Raw genomic sequence first — 18502 nt, 5'->3', positions numbered from 1 at the left:
TTTTTATTACATGTATTAAGTTTATAATAAAATTCCATACAAAAAGAAATAATTTATTTTCCAAAAAAACATGATTATAATATACATTGCAGGAAATAACAGTTAACCTAATGTAACTTTATTTTTTAAATCAGTATAATCCAGCACAGGTAAATGTCAGTACGTACTGACATTTTAAGAGGATCTCAGTACGATGTGAACTCAGACCGTGACATCGGTCCCTGCATCAACGTGCTGATGTTATCAAACACACACTGATAAAGTGAGGCAGACTTACCCACAGGGCTCATGAAAAGAAGAACAAACAAGAACAAGATGAAAATAAAAACATGATAGTGGTAAGTGAGAATGTGTAAACTATGTGTTACATTATATAAAAATAGTTTGTCCCAGTTAGTCCCACTCACTTTGTCCCAAACTCCCAGTCATCCACCAGCACCAGAAAAGTTCACTGTACATTTAAGTCTGTGTAAAGTGAATTCTGCCATTTTCTTCTAAACTCATTCACAAAGAGTGTTTATATGTATTTATTAATCATTCATATTCAACAGTGTGGTTCTGTGGTATGACAAACTTAGAGCACATTCTTACTTTACACCAATTTTAACAGTTTTATTTTAAGAAGTATTCCAGCTTTGCTTACATCATAAGTCTTGTTGCCAATGGCTGTGTACATACTGTACATTTATAACCACACAATAAGTTAGTCCTTTGCTGACAATATTTTCTACTAGAATAAAGTATTTGTTGTCAAATGGTAAAACTGATACCAGCATCAATCCTACTCCTGCTGTCAGTTTAGTTTAGACTGTGTGACTAATTAGGGGGCCAAGCCCGCGGGGCCAGGGAACCGCGTATGTAAGTATCCACGGTTCCTAGGACCAGCGGTGCTAGGAACCCTATTGTAATTGTAAGGATTATTGTTACCTTTTATTTTTCTATATAATTATAGAAATTATAGTTTCTATAATTAGAAACTATTTTGTAGTTTCTAATTATAATTCAGGTCCTCATTTTATCCATCATTTTGATGAATTCAGTGGGTGAACAATCTCTCTGTCACCTTTTAGAGAGCAGAGACTCTTTATTATTTTGGTGTAAAAGTAGTGCTGCAGGCTAAACCGTGCAAGGTAGGGCGATGCCCCTTGGGGGTTGGGTCCAGAACACCCCGTGTACCTTGGACGCAAACATTCACATATGTTCGCCAGCAGGTGGCGCTATAACAAAGGTCAACACGATTTGGACGATAACTCCCACACCGTTTGTTGCAAATTTAAAACCTTCATATCCACAGATTCCTTGAATAGCACTGAATCACCTGGGCTAGGCCACGCCCATTTCCGCCTAAACTTTTCTGGAGCAAAATTTCAAAAACTGGAAAACCTACTTTTTCAAAATCCTCCTTGGGGTTTTGTCCAATCAGCGTGAAACTTGGCACGTAGAGTCTTCAGTTGGACGTGATATACAGTTAATAAAATGAGGTTGTTCAGATAAATTATGCGCAAATTATTAGCGAGTAAAGTTTCCTAGCAAGCTATAAAAATGCAAACTGGTGCATATCTCGGTCAAAATAAATGCTAACAACACCAAATCTGAGATCCTTAGTTGTCATGTGACTGTGAGGAAATCCGCCAAATTTGAATGATGTAGACCACTAGGGGGCGCTACAAATAATGAATATTTATATCTCTTAATTGGCACAACCAATTGTTACCAAATTTGGAGGGTATGATCTTGGGACCCTCCTGAGGCGATATCTCAAAGTTATTCACGATTGGTCAAAGTGGGCGTGGCTAATGACATAATAACATAAATAAACAAACATTTATTTCTGCTGAATTATTATGTTGAGGGCAGTGAAATTTACAGGGTAGATATAGAAGACCACACAGACCACCCATACCAAAAACTGCCCCACTAGGTGGCGCTATAATTGCAAAAACATTTTGGCCTTTAACTTTCACAATTTAATTCACATCTTCATAAAACTCATATCCACATGTTCCACACATAGAGTCGCATTTTCTGACATAGGCCACGCCCACTCCCACAACACATTGCTCTTTGTAAGTCACTATATATCACAAACTTATTTTTTCAAATTACTCCTTGGGGTTTTGTCCAATCGGCATGAAACTTGGCACGTACAGTCTTCATTTGGACCTGATCTAGAGTTTAGCAAAAAATTTTGTTCGGGCAAAATATGCGCAAAATATTAACGAGTAAAGTTTTCTAGCGAGCTATAAAAACACAAACTGTTGCATATCTTGATCAAAATAATTGCTAACACCACCAATTCTTAGATCCTTGGTTGCCATGAGACAGTGGGGGTATGAGCCAAATTTTTAAAAATTAGGCCACTAGGGGGCACTGCAATTATGAGAAATTTTTATCTCCTAAATGGCACAACCGATTTTTACCAAATTTGGTGGGTATGAGCTTGGTTCGCTCCTGGGACCGGATCTCGAAGTTAATCACGATTGGTCAAAGTGGGCATGGCTTATTACTACATAACATATAAATAAAAAAACCTTTATTTCAGCTAAAGTATTATGTTGAGCGATGTGAAATTTACAGGGTAACTATAGAAGAGCACACTGATCACCCATACCAAAAAGTGCACCACTAGGTGGTGCTGTAATGGGTGCAAACACATTTTGGTCTGTAACTTTCACTTTTTTAATCACATCTCCCAAAACTTCATATCCACCTGTTCACAGCAAATGGCACGTTGGCCTGTGTCCTGACGCTCGCCACGAGCCCGTCATCCTTCGTGACGTACTTTCAGGGGCTCCACGAAACCTGGGGTCTGAGTCGCGCGGGAAGGCTTGGCCCCCTTTCATAACTGCTGGCAGTTCTAGTTTGTATTTAGAATTAGAAGATAATATAATATATCTATAAATGTTCTGCTATAGTCTAAATGATACATTAAATAAAATGTTAACATGAAGCATTTAAGTTATTACTGCAAATTAATGTTCATTAATTATTCCATACATATCTCAATGTTTAGTGTTTGTGTCGCATGTACATTACATTACTTTATGTAAACCAACCAAATACATTGTGTTTTTCTTTTTTCTAACAACAACAACAACAACAACAACAACAACAACAACAAACCTCTCTACATAAAAGTAGGAACTTATTTAGTTTAACTTTTCAAAATACATTTTAACGTTTAAAATATATCATATCAAAATATATCACATGTGGTCATATCTGATTTAATGTGACAACACAAACATTTGTCTTAAACATTTGCTTCAACGCATTCCATCACCACCTCTTCATCTCTCACACACACACACACACACACACACACACACACACACACACACACACACACACACACACACACACACACACACACGCACACACACACCTTTGTCTGGAGGAGGAAAAGCAGCAACGTGAAGTAGAAAAAGCAACAAATTCTCTCACATTCCAGGTTTTAATCTCAATTTGTTTAGGATGACGTCCTAAAGCCTTTGTTAGTGCTACACACAGATCTACATTAATGTGCTTTAAGAGACAATCCTGTGGCACAGGAGCTCACCAGGATGTGTGAGTTCCTGACAGGTGTGTGTGTGCGTGCGTGTGTGTGTGTGTGTGTGTGTGTGTGTGTGTGTGTGTGTGTGTGTGTGTGTGTGTGTGTGTGTGTGTGTGTGTGTGTGTGTGTGTTCTTGCATTACAACCCTTCCGAGGACCTCGAGCAGTAAAAGCACCTTTCTACTTAGGACCTTTGGACAAGTTAGGACCAAAACCCTGGTCCTAACTTAGATAACCATTGAAACAGATAGTAAATGCTATTCTAACAGGCCTGGTGTAAAAATCTGCATGGACCTCAGGAGAAGGTATTTTTACTAATGTGTGTGTCAGGTGTGTATCGGGCCTCAGAAGAGCTCCCCCTATCGTGAAAAATGGAACTGCAAGTGTGTGTAGTTTAGCGCCCTCTATGGCTAAAAATGAAACTGCAAGTCTGTGTAGTAGAGCTCCCTCTATGGCTAAAAATGGAACTGCAAGTGTGTGTAGTTTAGCGCCCTCTATGGCTAAAAATGGAACTGCAAGTCTGTGTAGTAGAGCTCCCTCTGTGGCCAAAAATGGAACTAAAAGTGTGTAGAAATTTGAGCTCTTACCAATTAGACCTGTCTTTGTTATAAATAGTTGTAAAAAAAATAACCCAATGTGTTTTTAATGTAAAAATTAAAATAGCGATAAATGCACAATACTTTTTTAAAAAGGAAAATGAGGATCAATGAACTTGTAGCAGGTTTAAAGGGTTTATTTTATCCTAAAGTTGTTTGTGTGAATTCAGATTTGTTTTAAAAAAATGAAATACTGATTAATTTTAAAAATTGGTATTACATTTTTTTTTAGCACTCATTTTCCCTCTGTGGCATCAGAGGGTCCTGAAAATACCCTTGTTTTTTATTTTTTATGCATTTAATCAACACATTAGTTTACTGGTTAAATTGAACAAATGAGTTATCAGTTTCCTTGTATTCTTCCGGGTAAATTCTCCAATCCTTATGGTTTATTCCTCAACTCAAGATCTGATGTTTTAGTGTTGTGAGAGAGTAAATAAAACAGATAGGTTTTTTTTTTTTAAAACAGCACAGTGATTTACCCCCATTTTACCCCTTGTGTTCACCTCTGACCCCTGTGTCCTGTTTCCCTGTCTGTGCTAACAGCCTGTTTTTAGGTTGCTGCCCCCTTCCTTACTGTCATGGCCCCCTCATGGATCCACAAGCTCATCCTGCCTTTATCCCAGCATGTTCAGCCCATCTCCAAGCTTTGGTGTTTCACTGACAGTGATTGACAATGATGTATATCACTAATCTAATGGAAGATCTCACTGTTCATGTCATTCATGCTATCTCTTACATCCCACCTACCTACTAACCCAGCCCTGCTAATACTGTTCATGGGCTCTGAATGTCTGTCTCCTCTCCACCCTCTGTTCTTTGTAATAAACTAATAGTTACCTCTCCTCTTTATGTGTTTGTTCCCCCCATCATAAAAACACCACGACAATGACATTTCTACACAAGAGATCTAAACAGTTATGCACCCATCAAGTGAGACTGATGGTATGACATATCTTGTTTTTAAGAGCAAACAACCTTTACAAACACTGCTGAATAAAACAGATAGTTTTTGTTAATAGGGGCGGGACTTAATATTGACATTGCCATGTATTCCCATTCTGACCTGTTGAATTATCTCACTACATAGCTCCTCATGGTAGGACGAATAACATGAATGAAGAGAGGCTGACATCTTTCTGTCTTCACGTAGTATTTTCAGACGCTGTGAAGAGACGAGTCCATTTCTTAAGTAAGACATTATTAAGAAAAAGCTGTCCCCAGTTATCAGCCAGAGCAAAGATGGAGGAAACCCTCTAGTCTGCAGAGATATTCACTCATCTGCAATAGGTGGACTTCTATTTGAGGTGATTAACAATTATTTCCGAATTCATTATCAATGAGAGATTCATTCCATAAACCTAAAAATCTCCAGTCAGTTTACATCATTTTAATAAAGATTTTAAAAAAATCTGTAAAGATGAACAGTGAACATCTTCAGGGCGTGAGTGGTCAGCTCGTTTTTTTGTTGCAGAAGACAAACCATGGTCCACCCATGTGTGTAGAATCAAAAATACACAGATTTAGCTGTAGAGATTGGGGTCATACATTTTTATTGATATAATATCCAGCCTGCTCAATGATCTTATGATGGCTTACACCATGTTTTAGTGCAAGGGACATCAAGATGGTGCCCACGGGCACCAGGTAGCCCACATGGATCATAAGAGGTGCCCTCAGGCCTCTTCTAACCAGAACACTATTAGCAAACGAGCTAAAATCTGATATGAATCAAAACAAATATCTCTATTCTTTCTCAAAATTGTGATTCCTGATAATTAATAAAGTCTATCCAGAAAGACAATTTGGGGTTAAATTTTCTGATGCAAAATGACAGACAAGACACAGCTACACAAAATATGTCACTTTTGGCTTTTTCTGCTATAAAAGACAGCATGTGTGAGTGAGTTCTGTAGTATGCCTCGTTTGGCACTCCAAAATCCATTTAACTGAGCTTTTCATGCTGTATTGATAAGTAGTGACTCCTAAAATAAGTATTATTAAACAAAATAAGTTATAAAAATATATACCAAAATAAGCGATATTGACATTTTCTATATTGCCAAAATAGAAAATGTTATATATTATTGAATCTAGATATATCACCCAGTCCTACTAGCCAGACTTAAAACAAAGATATATACAGGTGACAGATGTTTTCAGAGATAAGTTTGTGTATTAAATTAACCATCTTGGTTATAAATGTTTATCACTGAGACATTGAGGTAAAGAAGTGTTGCAGATAGGATTTTGTTAAGGAAGCTGCAGGTTATGAGGAAATGTCTTTATGCAAAGTGTATTTTTCAAAAATATTACAAATTTGTTAAATTGTATACTTTATATGTTTTATTATAGTAACAAGTTGTTATTTGCTAGTTAATAGAAAAAAGGATTTCCCATGAAATACAATTAAAATTGAACAATTGCATGAAAATTAAGAAAAAAGTGTTGCACGTTGAAACATTTCTCACCTTTTCAAGTTACTGCTAGTTTTTTTATATTACCCTTTAATTCAAGTGAAACCGTGAAAATGTGGCATTTAAAACGTGTTAATCAAACCAGATAGACCTAAGAATTATTCAGTACCTTTGAAGTAGCTCAGTTTCAGAAAAGTTGGTGACCCCTGGTTTAGTGGTTAAGGAAATGGGTTGTCAATCGGGAGTGCGGATGTGGTCACTACAACACTGATGGACCTTGAACAGGTACCCTAGTTCATAGCCCCAACCACTCCCCTATGGCTGCTCACTGCTCCTCATGGATGGGATAAATGCAGAGAGCATATTTCATGTATTTATATACATAAATGACAAATAAAGATTGTTTTAATGCTTTAATGATCCATCCATTTAACAGATCAAACTTAACAAAAGAATTTAAGGCAGATACAACCTTGGCTGCTTTCAGTACACAAAAAAAAATGAAAAACATTCCTGCAAACATGTATCCTGAACACTGAATTAAAAGTGCAATTTAAAATTTTAAAAGTCAGCTCAAAAACAAAAAACAAAAAATTCTCTAATCACCAGAAACGAGGTGAAGAACTTACAGTCTACTTTCTGAGACGATACGATTACGGACATAGAACTTAACTGCCCTCCAGTCCCTTGCAGACAGAGCTCCATCAGCAGCAGCAATGCATCTTTCACAGTCCACCTTCCCTGGAGTCCTACCAGTCCGAATGTGAGTCAGCAGCGACCTTTCCACAGCCTGCACCTCATCCAGAGACCATTTTATTTTTGTTGTCTTGTGTGTAGCTTGGAAGAAGAGAAAATAAATATTTGTCATAAAGTAATATAATGTAGGTAATTGTCAGGAAATGTTAAGACTGTGGAGGTGTACGAAATTCAAAGACTATAGCTGAGCAAAAAAATAAATCGCTCAATTAATGGAATTTGTAGTAAAATCGATTTGCAAACTAGTTTTAAAGAAATAAAAATTAACTAAATGTTTCCTTCTTCCCACCACAGTTTTTTCCGTAGGAACTGTGCAGGGGAGCATCGAGTTATGGACAGAAAAAAGTGAAATAAGGAAGAAAGCAGAGGAAGTAAAAAGGTGTAATGAGATCAGGTATGATGAGTCAATGAAAAGAGTAGAGAAAAGAAAAAGAGAGATGTAATGAGAAAGATGGAAACAGACGCAAAGCACACAAAGCAGGAGCAGAGAGAAGAGAGGAAACTACTAATGGGAGTCAATCATTTTTACTATACTTATTTAGGTTGTTATTTTTACAGTTATTTGGTCCTCTTTCGAATCAAGAAACACATTTCTTTAAAAAAAATGGGAGATTGTTTTTTAGGCAAAAATCACCCAGCCCTAGCAGAGGCACTTCCATGAAGTAACTAAACTGGGCCGAGCTGAGAAATTTTACCGGTTTCATGTCTTCAGTGTAGTTGATTTTAATTTAATTTCATCAAATACCCTGGTGGCAAACTGACTTGACCAATGAGCATGTCCTCACTGTATTTAAAATGACATTCTGAAGACAGAGTAACATTTAACCTCCCTGTAGAAGTTGTTTTCCCAGAAGCAGGATCACAGAACCAATGCTGAGGCCTTGTTATTCCTGTATTCTCAGGGTTTTTTCTACACTTGAAGATGACGAGCATGACAAATGTGTGAGCTCACCTTTTGAGCTGCAACTGTCCACTACCAGCTCCTGTTCTACGGCCACCTTCTTGATCTCAGTCACTGTAGTTTTCCCTAAAAAATATCAGCAAATAATCATCTTAGAAACATTGCAATTCAAAATGTAAGATGGTAACCACAGAGGTGCATCAGCTTCTCTCACTATTCGAGTAGAGCTGTCCTATAACACAGTTGTGATAGGAAGTTCAACTTCCCAGAAATGGACTAATTACCAACTACAGCTGCAGCACATTTACCTCCTGAAATGTCCTTGTTCTCGTGACAAACTGATGTTCCTCCCAAAAAAACATGCAGATAATAACATTGAACAGAGGTCACAAATCCCATCCTTCAAGTCATTCAATTAGTGTAATGGTCAAGATTCAAACATTTGTTATCAACAGAGTACATTAGAAAAATCAGACTTGTACATACCTTCTACACGTTGCTCATCATCAAGCTGCAGGTTGTGATGCTCCTCCTGGTTCTGAGTCATTGAAGTTCCTCCTAAAAAGCCAAAAGGGAGAAAACAATGTTCACAGAGCAAAAATACTAAGCAGTATGTAGAGATGTTTAGGACTGTTGTGCTTAGATTTAGGGAGCAGATACAAAAAATACCTCCAAAAAGTATCAAATCTAATTAGTGTTTTACTGTGATCATACACACAAATTTGAGCTGTTGTCAGATTCACCTGTTGAATCTGCCTTTACATCATCTTCAGATGACATCCCTGAACTTTCTTCTATGACGTGGGATCCATCTTCAACACAGCAAACAGAAGCAGCTCTTCAATATGTGTGAAGGTAATCATACCTGTCACTCACATTTTCTTTAGAATAATTTCTTACCATGAGGCGTTATTGATATTTGGTCCAGTCCTTTTCCCTTAAAGTCTGCCAGCCTCCCTTGTTCACATGCCATCAGTACTTTACTTATTTTTGCAAGTTGCAAAGTTCCTTCAGGAAGGCGGTAAAACTTTCGGTGGACTCTGATATCGTGTCCTAAGAAGTCCGCGAACAGATCCTGTTCCGAGTCATTCAAATTTAGCACTCTTGACAAAGTGGCCACCTGCCTTCTTAGCTTTGTTGATGAGAAAGCTTCAGGTTTGTGTGCACCACAGCTTCTCGCGAGCTCACGAATGCAATCTGACCCCCTCTGTCTTGAGTCATATCCTGGTCTGGCAAACAAGAAGGAATTGTTACCCACGCCACATGAGCTCCTCTCCTTTACCAACAGGTCCAGGGATTGAACCATGGTTGGAGTGAGAATGATCGGTACTCTCCTGCCTCGCTTTCCTCTGATCTCCACTCTTTCAAAATGCTGACAAAGCTTTTTTTCGACCTCTGATAACGCTTCAGCTACATCTTTATTGAGTGGAGATCGATCCCTTCCAACATAGGTTTCCAATTTCATATTTGAGACTTCTCCTTCTCTCCTCCTGTTGAAAAGGATCACCTGTGCAAGTGTAACTTTGGCCAGATTGCTCCAGTTCTTGGGAGTTTTATGATTCAGCAACTGTTCATTGTAGTCTTTCTGCCTCACAGCCATACACATGTGCATTCTTTTTACGTCATCTGCTAAAGGGATAAGCTTTGGTTTGTTCCATTTCTTTTCTTCTAGCGTGCGGTATGCAGCTGAAGAGATCATCTCATTCCAAGTGAGACAGTACATACGCCTAAACTCCTGAACAAGCACCTTTTTATCATTATTCTGAGATGCAAGTGCTTCAGCCTCAATGATATCAGCCACTCTCTGGACACTTTGCCCTAGCTTTGTAGCAAAAGTGGGTTTATCAAACTTGTTGCCATTTTCATTGAAGCCAGTTACTTTTTTCACTGCCCCGGATGACATGATGAAAGTTCTTTGGATGGATGTAATCCTCCATCTTTTTCAGAGGAGTCACCCGCCTTCCTTGGATCAAGAGTCTGCCAAGGCCTCGCATAATCTGACGTATGTTGTTGTGTTGTGAAGCGGTTTGTCGTTGTCTATTATACATTTTTTCTCCAACTTTTAAGATATGGCTATCTTCTTTTATTGCTTGAGTAATGTTATCCTGAGTCATGCCGTTCACAAGTGCCCATACTTTCTTGTTCACTTCTTTAGGCACAGGCTGAGAACCTGCACAGAGAGTCTGGATTCGTGTTTTGCCAGGCAAACATTTGCGAGCTTCTACAGCGAGTGAGCATTGTTTTGCATGTTTCCAAAGATATTTGCGTTTATAAAGCCCAAAGCAAGCAAAACAGTGTTGATAGTCTGCTGGAATAGAGTGGTCATTACTCTGTCGCTTGCATGCTACCAGCGTCCCTTTTCCTTTTTGCAATGTCTCAATGTTATGTGTCCTATTTCCTTGCTTGCGAAGGAGATCAAGACCAATCCTCCGTTGTTTGGATTTTTTTGGCAAGATTATTACTGAAGCGACCTCAGTTTCATCTGGATGCTTACGTTCCAGATGTCGCGCAATCTTGGATTGAGGCTTGTAACAGAACAAACAGTAGTTTTTCTTTTCATGGTATTTCTTCTGTCCACGAACTTCAGGAACACCACCAACAACAAGGGATCTGTTTTCTGTCAAGGTCTGTGAATGCTCATTTTTCGCTATTGTGTTTGAGCGTCTATTTCTGTGTCTTTTTTGATGTATGTTCATCAATTTCATCTTCTTGGGAACTTAAGTCTCCTTCCATAGACCACATGTATCTACTTTTTGATCTGAGTCCTGCTTTCTTCTTGTCATATTTCTTTTGTGTGTGTTTCACTCCATCTGAATCCTTGCTGTGACTATTACTTTTGTAATGATGCTTGTATTCAGTCTTTTTCAGGTTTGGCTCATCCAAGTCCTCCTCTGAACAGTAGTCTCTCTTGTTTTGTCGTGTGTTTTCTGGTCTGCTTGATTTGATTGAGTGTCACTGTAACTTGACTCTCTCCCGTGATGTCTCTTGTGTTGTGTCTTTTTCTTTAATTTTGAGTCACCTGAATCACTCGGATCTGTCTCAGAGTCTGAGTCTATCTTACGAATGCTCTTATATCTCATCTTTTTTAGTTTTGATCTGCCTATATCATCCTTGCTACTAACTATGGGTCTCTTCTTTGTCTTGTAATTTACCTTGGTTTTGAGTCTTCGTTCAACTTCAACTTCTTTTCTAGGTGGAGTAACTAAGCAGTCTCCTCTAAAGAGTGAACTTGCTCTCCCGAAAGTCTTTTTCTTGGCTCTGGGAAACTCTTCTGAATTTTTTTCCAACAATAAATCCATACCTTTTTGTCCTTTGCGGCGGCATTTTGAGTTTTCTTTCAAAGGAATAAACTTATTCCTCTTTGCGGCAGGACTCTGGTTTGGTGATTCCTCTGAACTGTCCTCTGATGACTCTGGTACATACTCATCTGTGGAAATGCTGGACATGGAGCTTGAATGTGAAAATCCATCTTCTCCAGCCATTTCTTCATTCAGCTACAAAAGAAAAACATTTTCCACAACTGAATGCCTCTTGTAAATCAAATTTTTAGTGCATCAGTTAAAAACAGTGAGATAATTACTCCCTTTATTTTCTCATCCATGTTACCTCCAGGGCTGCGTTCTCTGGTGTTTTGTTAGTTAAGATTTATGGGTGTTTATCAAATATGTATGTATTATATATGTTGTTTATAAAAAGATAAGGGTAGACAGCAGAGCGGTCATCAAGCTAAAAATCCTTGAAGGTCATGATAGGGACTACAGATATTTATTTTGGATTCAGACTCGATATGCTATGACTTATTTTAATGGTATTAATGGCTAATAGAACATAGAAGCTTTATATACACACATGATTACATATTGAATCAATATATTCACCTGAAGTCCCACAAAAAATATATCTATCATGTTAAAAACATTTTTTTTTATCATGAAAAAAATATTTTTGCGGGACTTTAGTGGCTTCGTAAGGAGAGGTTTGTAACAACATTCACCATTAAATTCAGTGAGTTTCTCTAATCATTTCCAAATATAACTGAAAAGAGATGGCCTCTTTCAGTCAGTTGTGCTTCATCAAATGTCCAATACTGAAGAGTATCTAAAACTAAATCCAGGTGAGCTTAAAGTAGAGCTGTACTTACCATCATGCTGTCTGTATTCATCAAGGGTTCCATTATCTCTGCATTCTTGTTATCTGCCAACATTTCTCCATCTATCTGTGTCTGTTCTTGCATCTGCAAAACAATGGTGAAGGAAACTATTTAAACTAATACAGAAGTATGAAGTGCTGAAAATGTGGATATTGTTTACGAGGTAAACTGTTATTGTGCTGTGCTATTGATTAGCATCCATAATTACATGACAGAGGAGCATGGAGATGCAAAAACCAAGGTTATAAAGTAGGAATTAATGTTTTTCACCCTGAGGTATGTTATCAAAACGTGAAGGAAACATTACCGTTGAAAACAGACGACGATGGAAGACCGCTGTTTGCGCTCTCTCCATCTCTAACAATTCTGCACTTGCCTTTTCATAACGACTTTCACATACATCGTGATGTTTGTGTAATTTCTGCAGGCGTTCAACTTGGCGACGTTGAGCCTTCAAAAAAAGCAGCTTTGTAGTTCCGTGTAATTATAGCAAAGCAAGGCAAATGTATTTGTTTGGCGCATTTTATACACAATGCAATTAAATATGCTTTACACATGGTGAAAAGGAGAGACAACATTTAATAGTGGTACTAAAATCTAACATTGCAAAATCAATATAGAGACATAAAAACACATAGTACACTGAAAAAACAAACTTGGGGCTAGTAAATTATATTAAATTGTATTTAATAATTTCTACATAGTAATAAAGATTCTAGGAGAACATGATTTTTTTTTAAGTAAAACTACAAATATTTACACAATTTATTCATGTAATAAATGCACTGTGTGGGATGAGTAAGTTTTAATAAAGATTTCTTAAAAGTAATGAAGTGTTTTATGGTCAAAACCTAACAACCTGAAAATAGTGAGTACATTTTAATCAAAAAAATGTGCGCGGGAACCGGAAGTCAAGCAAGGCATCGTGTGAACTCAGAATCTGACCCACACATGAGACATGAGGAGAGAGGACTGGAGGACATGGATACGCGAACTGAGCCGTAAGTTAAAGTCTTTCTGTTTATTTAAAGTTGTTATAGATACATATACTCAGTTACTTGTGATATTTGGACTCGTGTATCATGACGTGAACGACTACTTAACTCATGTAAATGACCGCAAACCGTTGTGTTTACATCTGCACACTGCTGTACTGGGTGCTAGCTTAATGTAGCATATTGTGCTCCGTGTTTGAAACATTAACCTGGTCAATAATATGAGAAGGCAGGCGGAGGTTTACGTGTTGTTAGTGTTGAAACGATAGCTGTGCTCACGGCCGTTTTATAGTCATATTTACAAATGCGTTATATTACATGTAGTGTGGTTTACCGTACTTAGCGCTACTTTGACGTAATAGTTTCTCTACTGTTTCCTACATCATCTGTTTGACAATAATCTACCTCTACGGAGGCTGCAGTAAATAAAACTCAATATTTAACAGGTTTTTATGGCGGTTTGAGGTCGTATTTTTCACAGTGGAACACACACTTTTTATATCAGCCAGTGGATATGCCGACATCTTCACAGATAACTTTAGGAAAATAGTATTTCTATTTGTAAAAAAATATTTCTGTCTGCAAAAATGTGTGAACATTATTTGTATTTGTAAATTATTATTTTTGTCTGCACAATAAATTAGGTGAATGTGTAAGAATTGTTTGTCTGCTAAAGTGTGAACAATTGATTTGTATTTGTTAAAGAAATTTTTTGTGCGCAAACAAATTTCTCTGATTTATGCAGTGTTTATTTAAATTGTAATTTGTAACCCTCACTGTATATGTATGTAGACAACTTCACACATATTTTAATCCCTTTATTCTGTTATCTATACGTTTGTTTGTTTTTTGATAAATCCATAACCATTTTTAAGAATATTGTAATCCAAAGTGTTCTGAGTGACAGTGAATCATTTCTCCTTCTCCTGGCTCTGTAAATGAAGTTTATATATCCAGTACTGTGACAGTGGACTTCAGCCAATCAGAGATCTTCCTACATCTTCCTTGGCTACAATACAAATACAATATACTCAAAGATGATTATGGATTTATCCCCAAAGAAAACATTGTTTTGGCAGGAGGACAGCCACAGAGATTCCACTCAGCACATCCTAACAATTCTGGTTGTCCATGGGACAGATGGAGAAGATCCAATGAATGTATCCATCCATCCTGAAGGCCAGGAGATGCAGCCTGGATATGAAAATACTGCTAATGGGACTGATTTATTACTCCTCTGTGTGAGCTTTTGTAAATAAATATTTATTTTTCTGTATGTGAAATGTGTGATTTCATGATTTGTGATAAAAGTATATTATCTGATCAATATAAAATAAGCAGAATTTACAGAATTATGAGTAATAAAACTTAAAATTTAATTTTTAAGTGTCAAAAAAGATATAGATCTACTTAATATTTTCATGTTGGTGATTTCTCCTGCCTATGGAAACATTAATTCATTTTTACTTAATTTTTTTGAGTAAATACTACATCTAAATAATGTATAAACATCATAAAATGTACTTAATATATTCAGTAACTTTAAGGTCTGTAGTAAGTACATTGTAATTGATAGTGCAAATTGTTACAAGGATTTAATCAAGTAAATCTTACAAGTTTGATTTTTCAGTGTAGAAATAAAAAGCATGGTTTAAAATTGAAACAAAAGATTCAAATGCCCATGGTTTAAAAATCAAGAAATACAAGAACCAGCTCAGAGTTGGGAGCTTAAATGCAGCTGAATTCACTTTTATTAGATTAAACCTCTACTCAGCAATGTTCCAGAAACATATAAGGAGTATAATGAAGATAGACTTTTGGTAAAATGACTCAAACTTACCATTTTCTGTCTGATGTCTTCTCTGTCTGATGCTGCTTCTTGTGTGCCGAATCAGTGAATGAGGCAATTAAGCAGGTGTTGGTGGGAAAACACGTGAGGAGATGAGGAGCGCTTCTTTTAAACACCCAACACCCATTCAGATAGACTTCATAAGGTAAAGGAAGCACAACATTCATACCAGCTTAAAAAAACTATGATTAATCATTAATAAATAAATAGAGACAGATCACAGAAAAGGTATTATTTTACTCTTTAAAGGACTATCTGTATCACTCCTGTGATGTCCTGCACATGAGAAAAAATAAATGAAACGCACCTTTACATCCAACTAAAGTTAGGACCGGGTGGGGGAGGGGATAGTCCAAGTTAGGACTTCAACAGGTTTAAACACACTTTTTCTGTTGGCTCTTATTATTATTATTATTATTATTATTATTATTATTATTATTATTATTATTATTATAGTAATAATAATAATAATAATTATTATTATTATTATTATTATTATTATTATTATTATTATTATAGTAATAATAATAATTATTATTATTGTTATTATTATTATTACAGATATGAGGAAGGGAAACATTTGAAGATTAACAAGAAGTTAATAGAAAAAAATAAAATAAGAATATGAATATATACATAAAGTATATACAGTGAATGAATGAAAATGGAAAAAACAAGTAAAAAAAAAAAATAGTCCTGCACACTTAATAAACAATAATGTAATATCATATACAAAGTAGCCCTACAGTGAATTTTACTTATCCTATTGAGAAATCCTATTAACTAAAATAGTTGCACTTCTTGAAGAAAATACAAGCAAAGATGCAGGTGCTGACCCGCATTGCACTGCATTAGCGTATCATTGGCATTGGATTATTAACATTGACCTAGCATTAGAGTAGAGTAGAGTATCTTTATTAATCCCGCAATGGGGACATTTAACCTAGTATTAACCTAGCATTAACAATGGCATAGCGTTGGCATTCACCGAACATTATCATTAGCCTAGAATTAGCAATAACCTAGCAATAGCATTAACCTAACATCCACATTAACATAGCAATAGAATTACCATAACAGTAACATTAACCGAGCATTAGATTTAACCTAGCATTATCCACACAATAACATTAACCTAGCAATAGCATTAGCATTAACCTAGCAGCCTTCTCAGCAGAGATCGTACTCCCTCACGCTGAACCTCGTCTTCACTGGGGGGGGTGTCTCTTTGGTCTCTGTAGAATCTACAGTGTAGATCCTCTTGTGTGCCACTTCCTGCATTATGAGGCCACACGTAGAGTGCTGCAGTTACAGGGCTACCCCTCCGCAGACGTACCCTTCTCCATCCAGCTGTCAGATTAGCCTCTGTGCATCTTTTTATAATGGCTACAGGTGCTGCAGCCAATTGATCAGCAGTGTTGTTCAATGATCATGTCATTTTAATAACAATTATTATAATTATTAATATAAAACTGTATGTACATGTAGGTGCGCGCATGTCACTCTCTTCCTGGGCCGTCAGTATATTTTTTTCCTCCGTTTTTGCAAATCTACCCTTCATATACAGTATATATGTGCTATGAAATGTTGGATTAGAAAACATACATTAATAAAAATTAAATTGGGTTGAACTGAGGGAACATGAGAGTGGTTTTGTAATCAGTGATGGCAGTGGTGGCAGAAGATTAAAAGATTACTCAAAATTACATGAATCAACCTGAACAACACTGGAGGAATGTTTTTCAGGAGGGAATGACACACTAACATGATATAAAGCTTGAAAAAGGGATTTCTACACAATACTCCCCTTTAAAAGTGAACAGATTTTCTATTTCAAAAACCAAATGTACAAATTCTGTGTCTTCTAAATGTTATGAACTTTCATCTAACTATTTTATTAACTATTTATTAATTTAAAAATACATGATAAATAAATGTAGTCTAAATTGTAGTAGTGTAAGGTAAAATGGTTGTGCTGTGTAATGGTTTTAGGGAGGTTTTATGTGTAGAGCTGTGGGAGGTGGGGGAGGGGAAGCTTCAATTAAACACCTGCTCATGGAGCAATGTTTTCTACACACACTACTAGACAACTGTTGTATAGAAGCCCATTCACAATGAAATACAACATAAAACCAACATTTTGAAATAAATACAATTTTGATAAGGGTTAGGGAATCAACTTGAACTCTGAAATGAACCAAATCGGAATGAAACCCCATCACCGTGAAGCTGAATATCATATATGAATTTCAAAAGTTATGGATCAAAATGCCCTTATGATGAGCAGGGAATTAGGGGTCATAACTTTGGACATGAGATGGTCAAAGACTTGGGCCTGGGCTCATTAGAAAGGTCTCTTTGAGCTGCATGTCATATGTGAATTTCAAAGTCCTGGCCCTTTGCACTGGGGAGATATGAGGTCTGATGACCCCCATAGACTTTAATGGAGCACACACCACTTGACCTCTGACCTATGAAGGGCGGGTCACAGGAACTCCAACCTTGGACAATCAGAAGGCTGTGACCTTATAACAGAGTGTGCAAAGTTTCAGGTTTCTAAGCCTTTCCATTGATTTTTAATGATTTTTTTTTAAACTTTAAATTAAAAAAGCCGCAAAAATGTCATTTTATGCCTGAAATCAGTTTTTGGCCTGTACTGAGCTCAATTTTTAAGCTAGAAAGCTGTAATTTCACACACCTCATCCTTAGGACCCCCGTATGAGCCTGACTTGTTTCCATTCCGATAAGTTTAAAGATGGCTGAGGTAGCCCCCTGAACCCACTTTTCGGCCTTCAATTGTGACCTTTGGTGACCTATGGCCATAACTCCGGAACGCAAAGTCGTATCAACACGGGGTCAACGTTTCCCGCATCGTCTCAAAGACCACATCAACATATTTAAGATATAGACCTCTGGTGTGTTGTCTTCTTGCCAGGGACGCCGTTTCTCACTCCCAGATCCGACGTTGACCCTGAATGACCCCCTAAACTTTGGAGTACAGCCTCCAAAGTCGCACCCCTGATTTATCATCAATTCACCATAGATTGTGTGAATCTTCAGGTTTCTAGAACCTTCTGTTGATTTTTAATGAATTAAGTTGCAGCATTTTCCAGAAACTGTCCTGAAAACTTCATATGGCTCTCTCTCATGATCCAAAGGTCATTAAGAGGTGAGGAAGGTACTGTTGGAAAAGTCTCACCACCCTCTAAAAGATAGGTGAATTTCAGATTCCTGGATTAATGTCTTCATATCCAGAATCACCCAAAATAGGCCCTTTGGCCTTTGA

At 37.0% G+C, this 18502-nt stretch overlaps 2 protein-coding genes across 2 annotated transcripts; both read right to left on the bottom strand.

Annotated features, from left to right (window-relative positions):
- Positions 1 to 8273: 8273 nt before the first annotated feature.
- On the bottom strand, positions 8274 to 10125 carry LOC114459127 (uncharacterized; the record flags this gene model as incomplete). Its single annotated transcript, XM_028441481.1, has 4 exons — positions 9123 to 10125; positions 8966 to 9034; positions 8709 to 8780; positions 8274 to 8348 (listed from the first exon to the last, which is right to left on the bottom strand). Coding segments are annotated over exons 1-4 (1219 nt in total), but the record flags the coding sequence as incomplete, so codon positions are not given.
- Positions 10126 to 11086: 961 nt separating this feature from the next.
- On the bottom strand, positions 11087 to 14585 carry LOC114459128 (uncharacterized). The gene is made up of 3 exons (XM_028441482.1): positions 12680 to 14585; positions 12364 to 12456; positions 11087 to 11716 (listed from the first exon to the last, which is right to left on the bottom strand). Exons 1-3 carry the CDS (start codon positions 12725 to 12727, stop codon positions 11087 to 11089), a joined length of 771 nt encoding a protein of 256 aa, XP_028297283.1. The 5' UTR covers positions 12728 to 14585.
- Between the last annotated feature and the right edge of the window lie 3917 nt (positions 14586 to 18502).

The sequence above is a fragment of the Gouania willdenowi genome, unplaced genomic scaffold, assembly GCF_900634775.1.
Source record: "Gouania willdenowi unplaced genomic scaffold, fGouWil2.1 scaffold_267_arrow_ctg1, whole genome shotgun sequence".
Taxonomy (NCBI): Eukaryota; Metazoa; Chordata; class Actinopteri; order Blenniiformes; family Gobiesocidae; genus Gouania; species Gouania willdenowi.
Note: the sequence above shows the minus strand (reverse complement) of the source record. Positions and strands in the feature narration are given on the sequence as shown.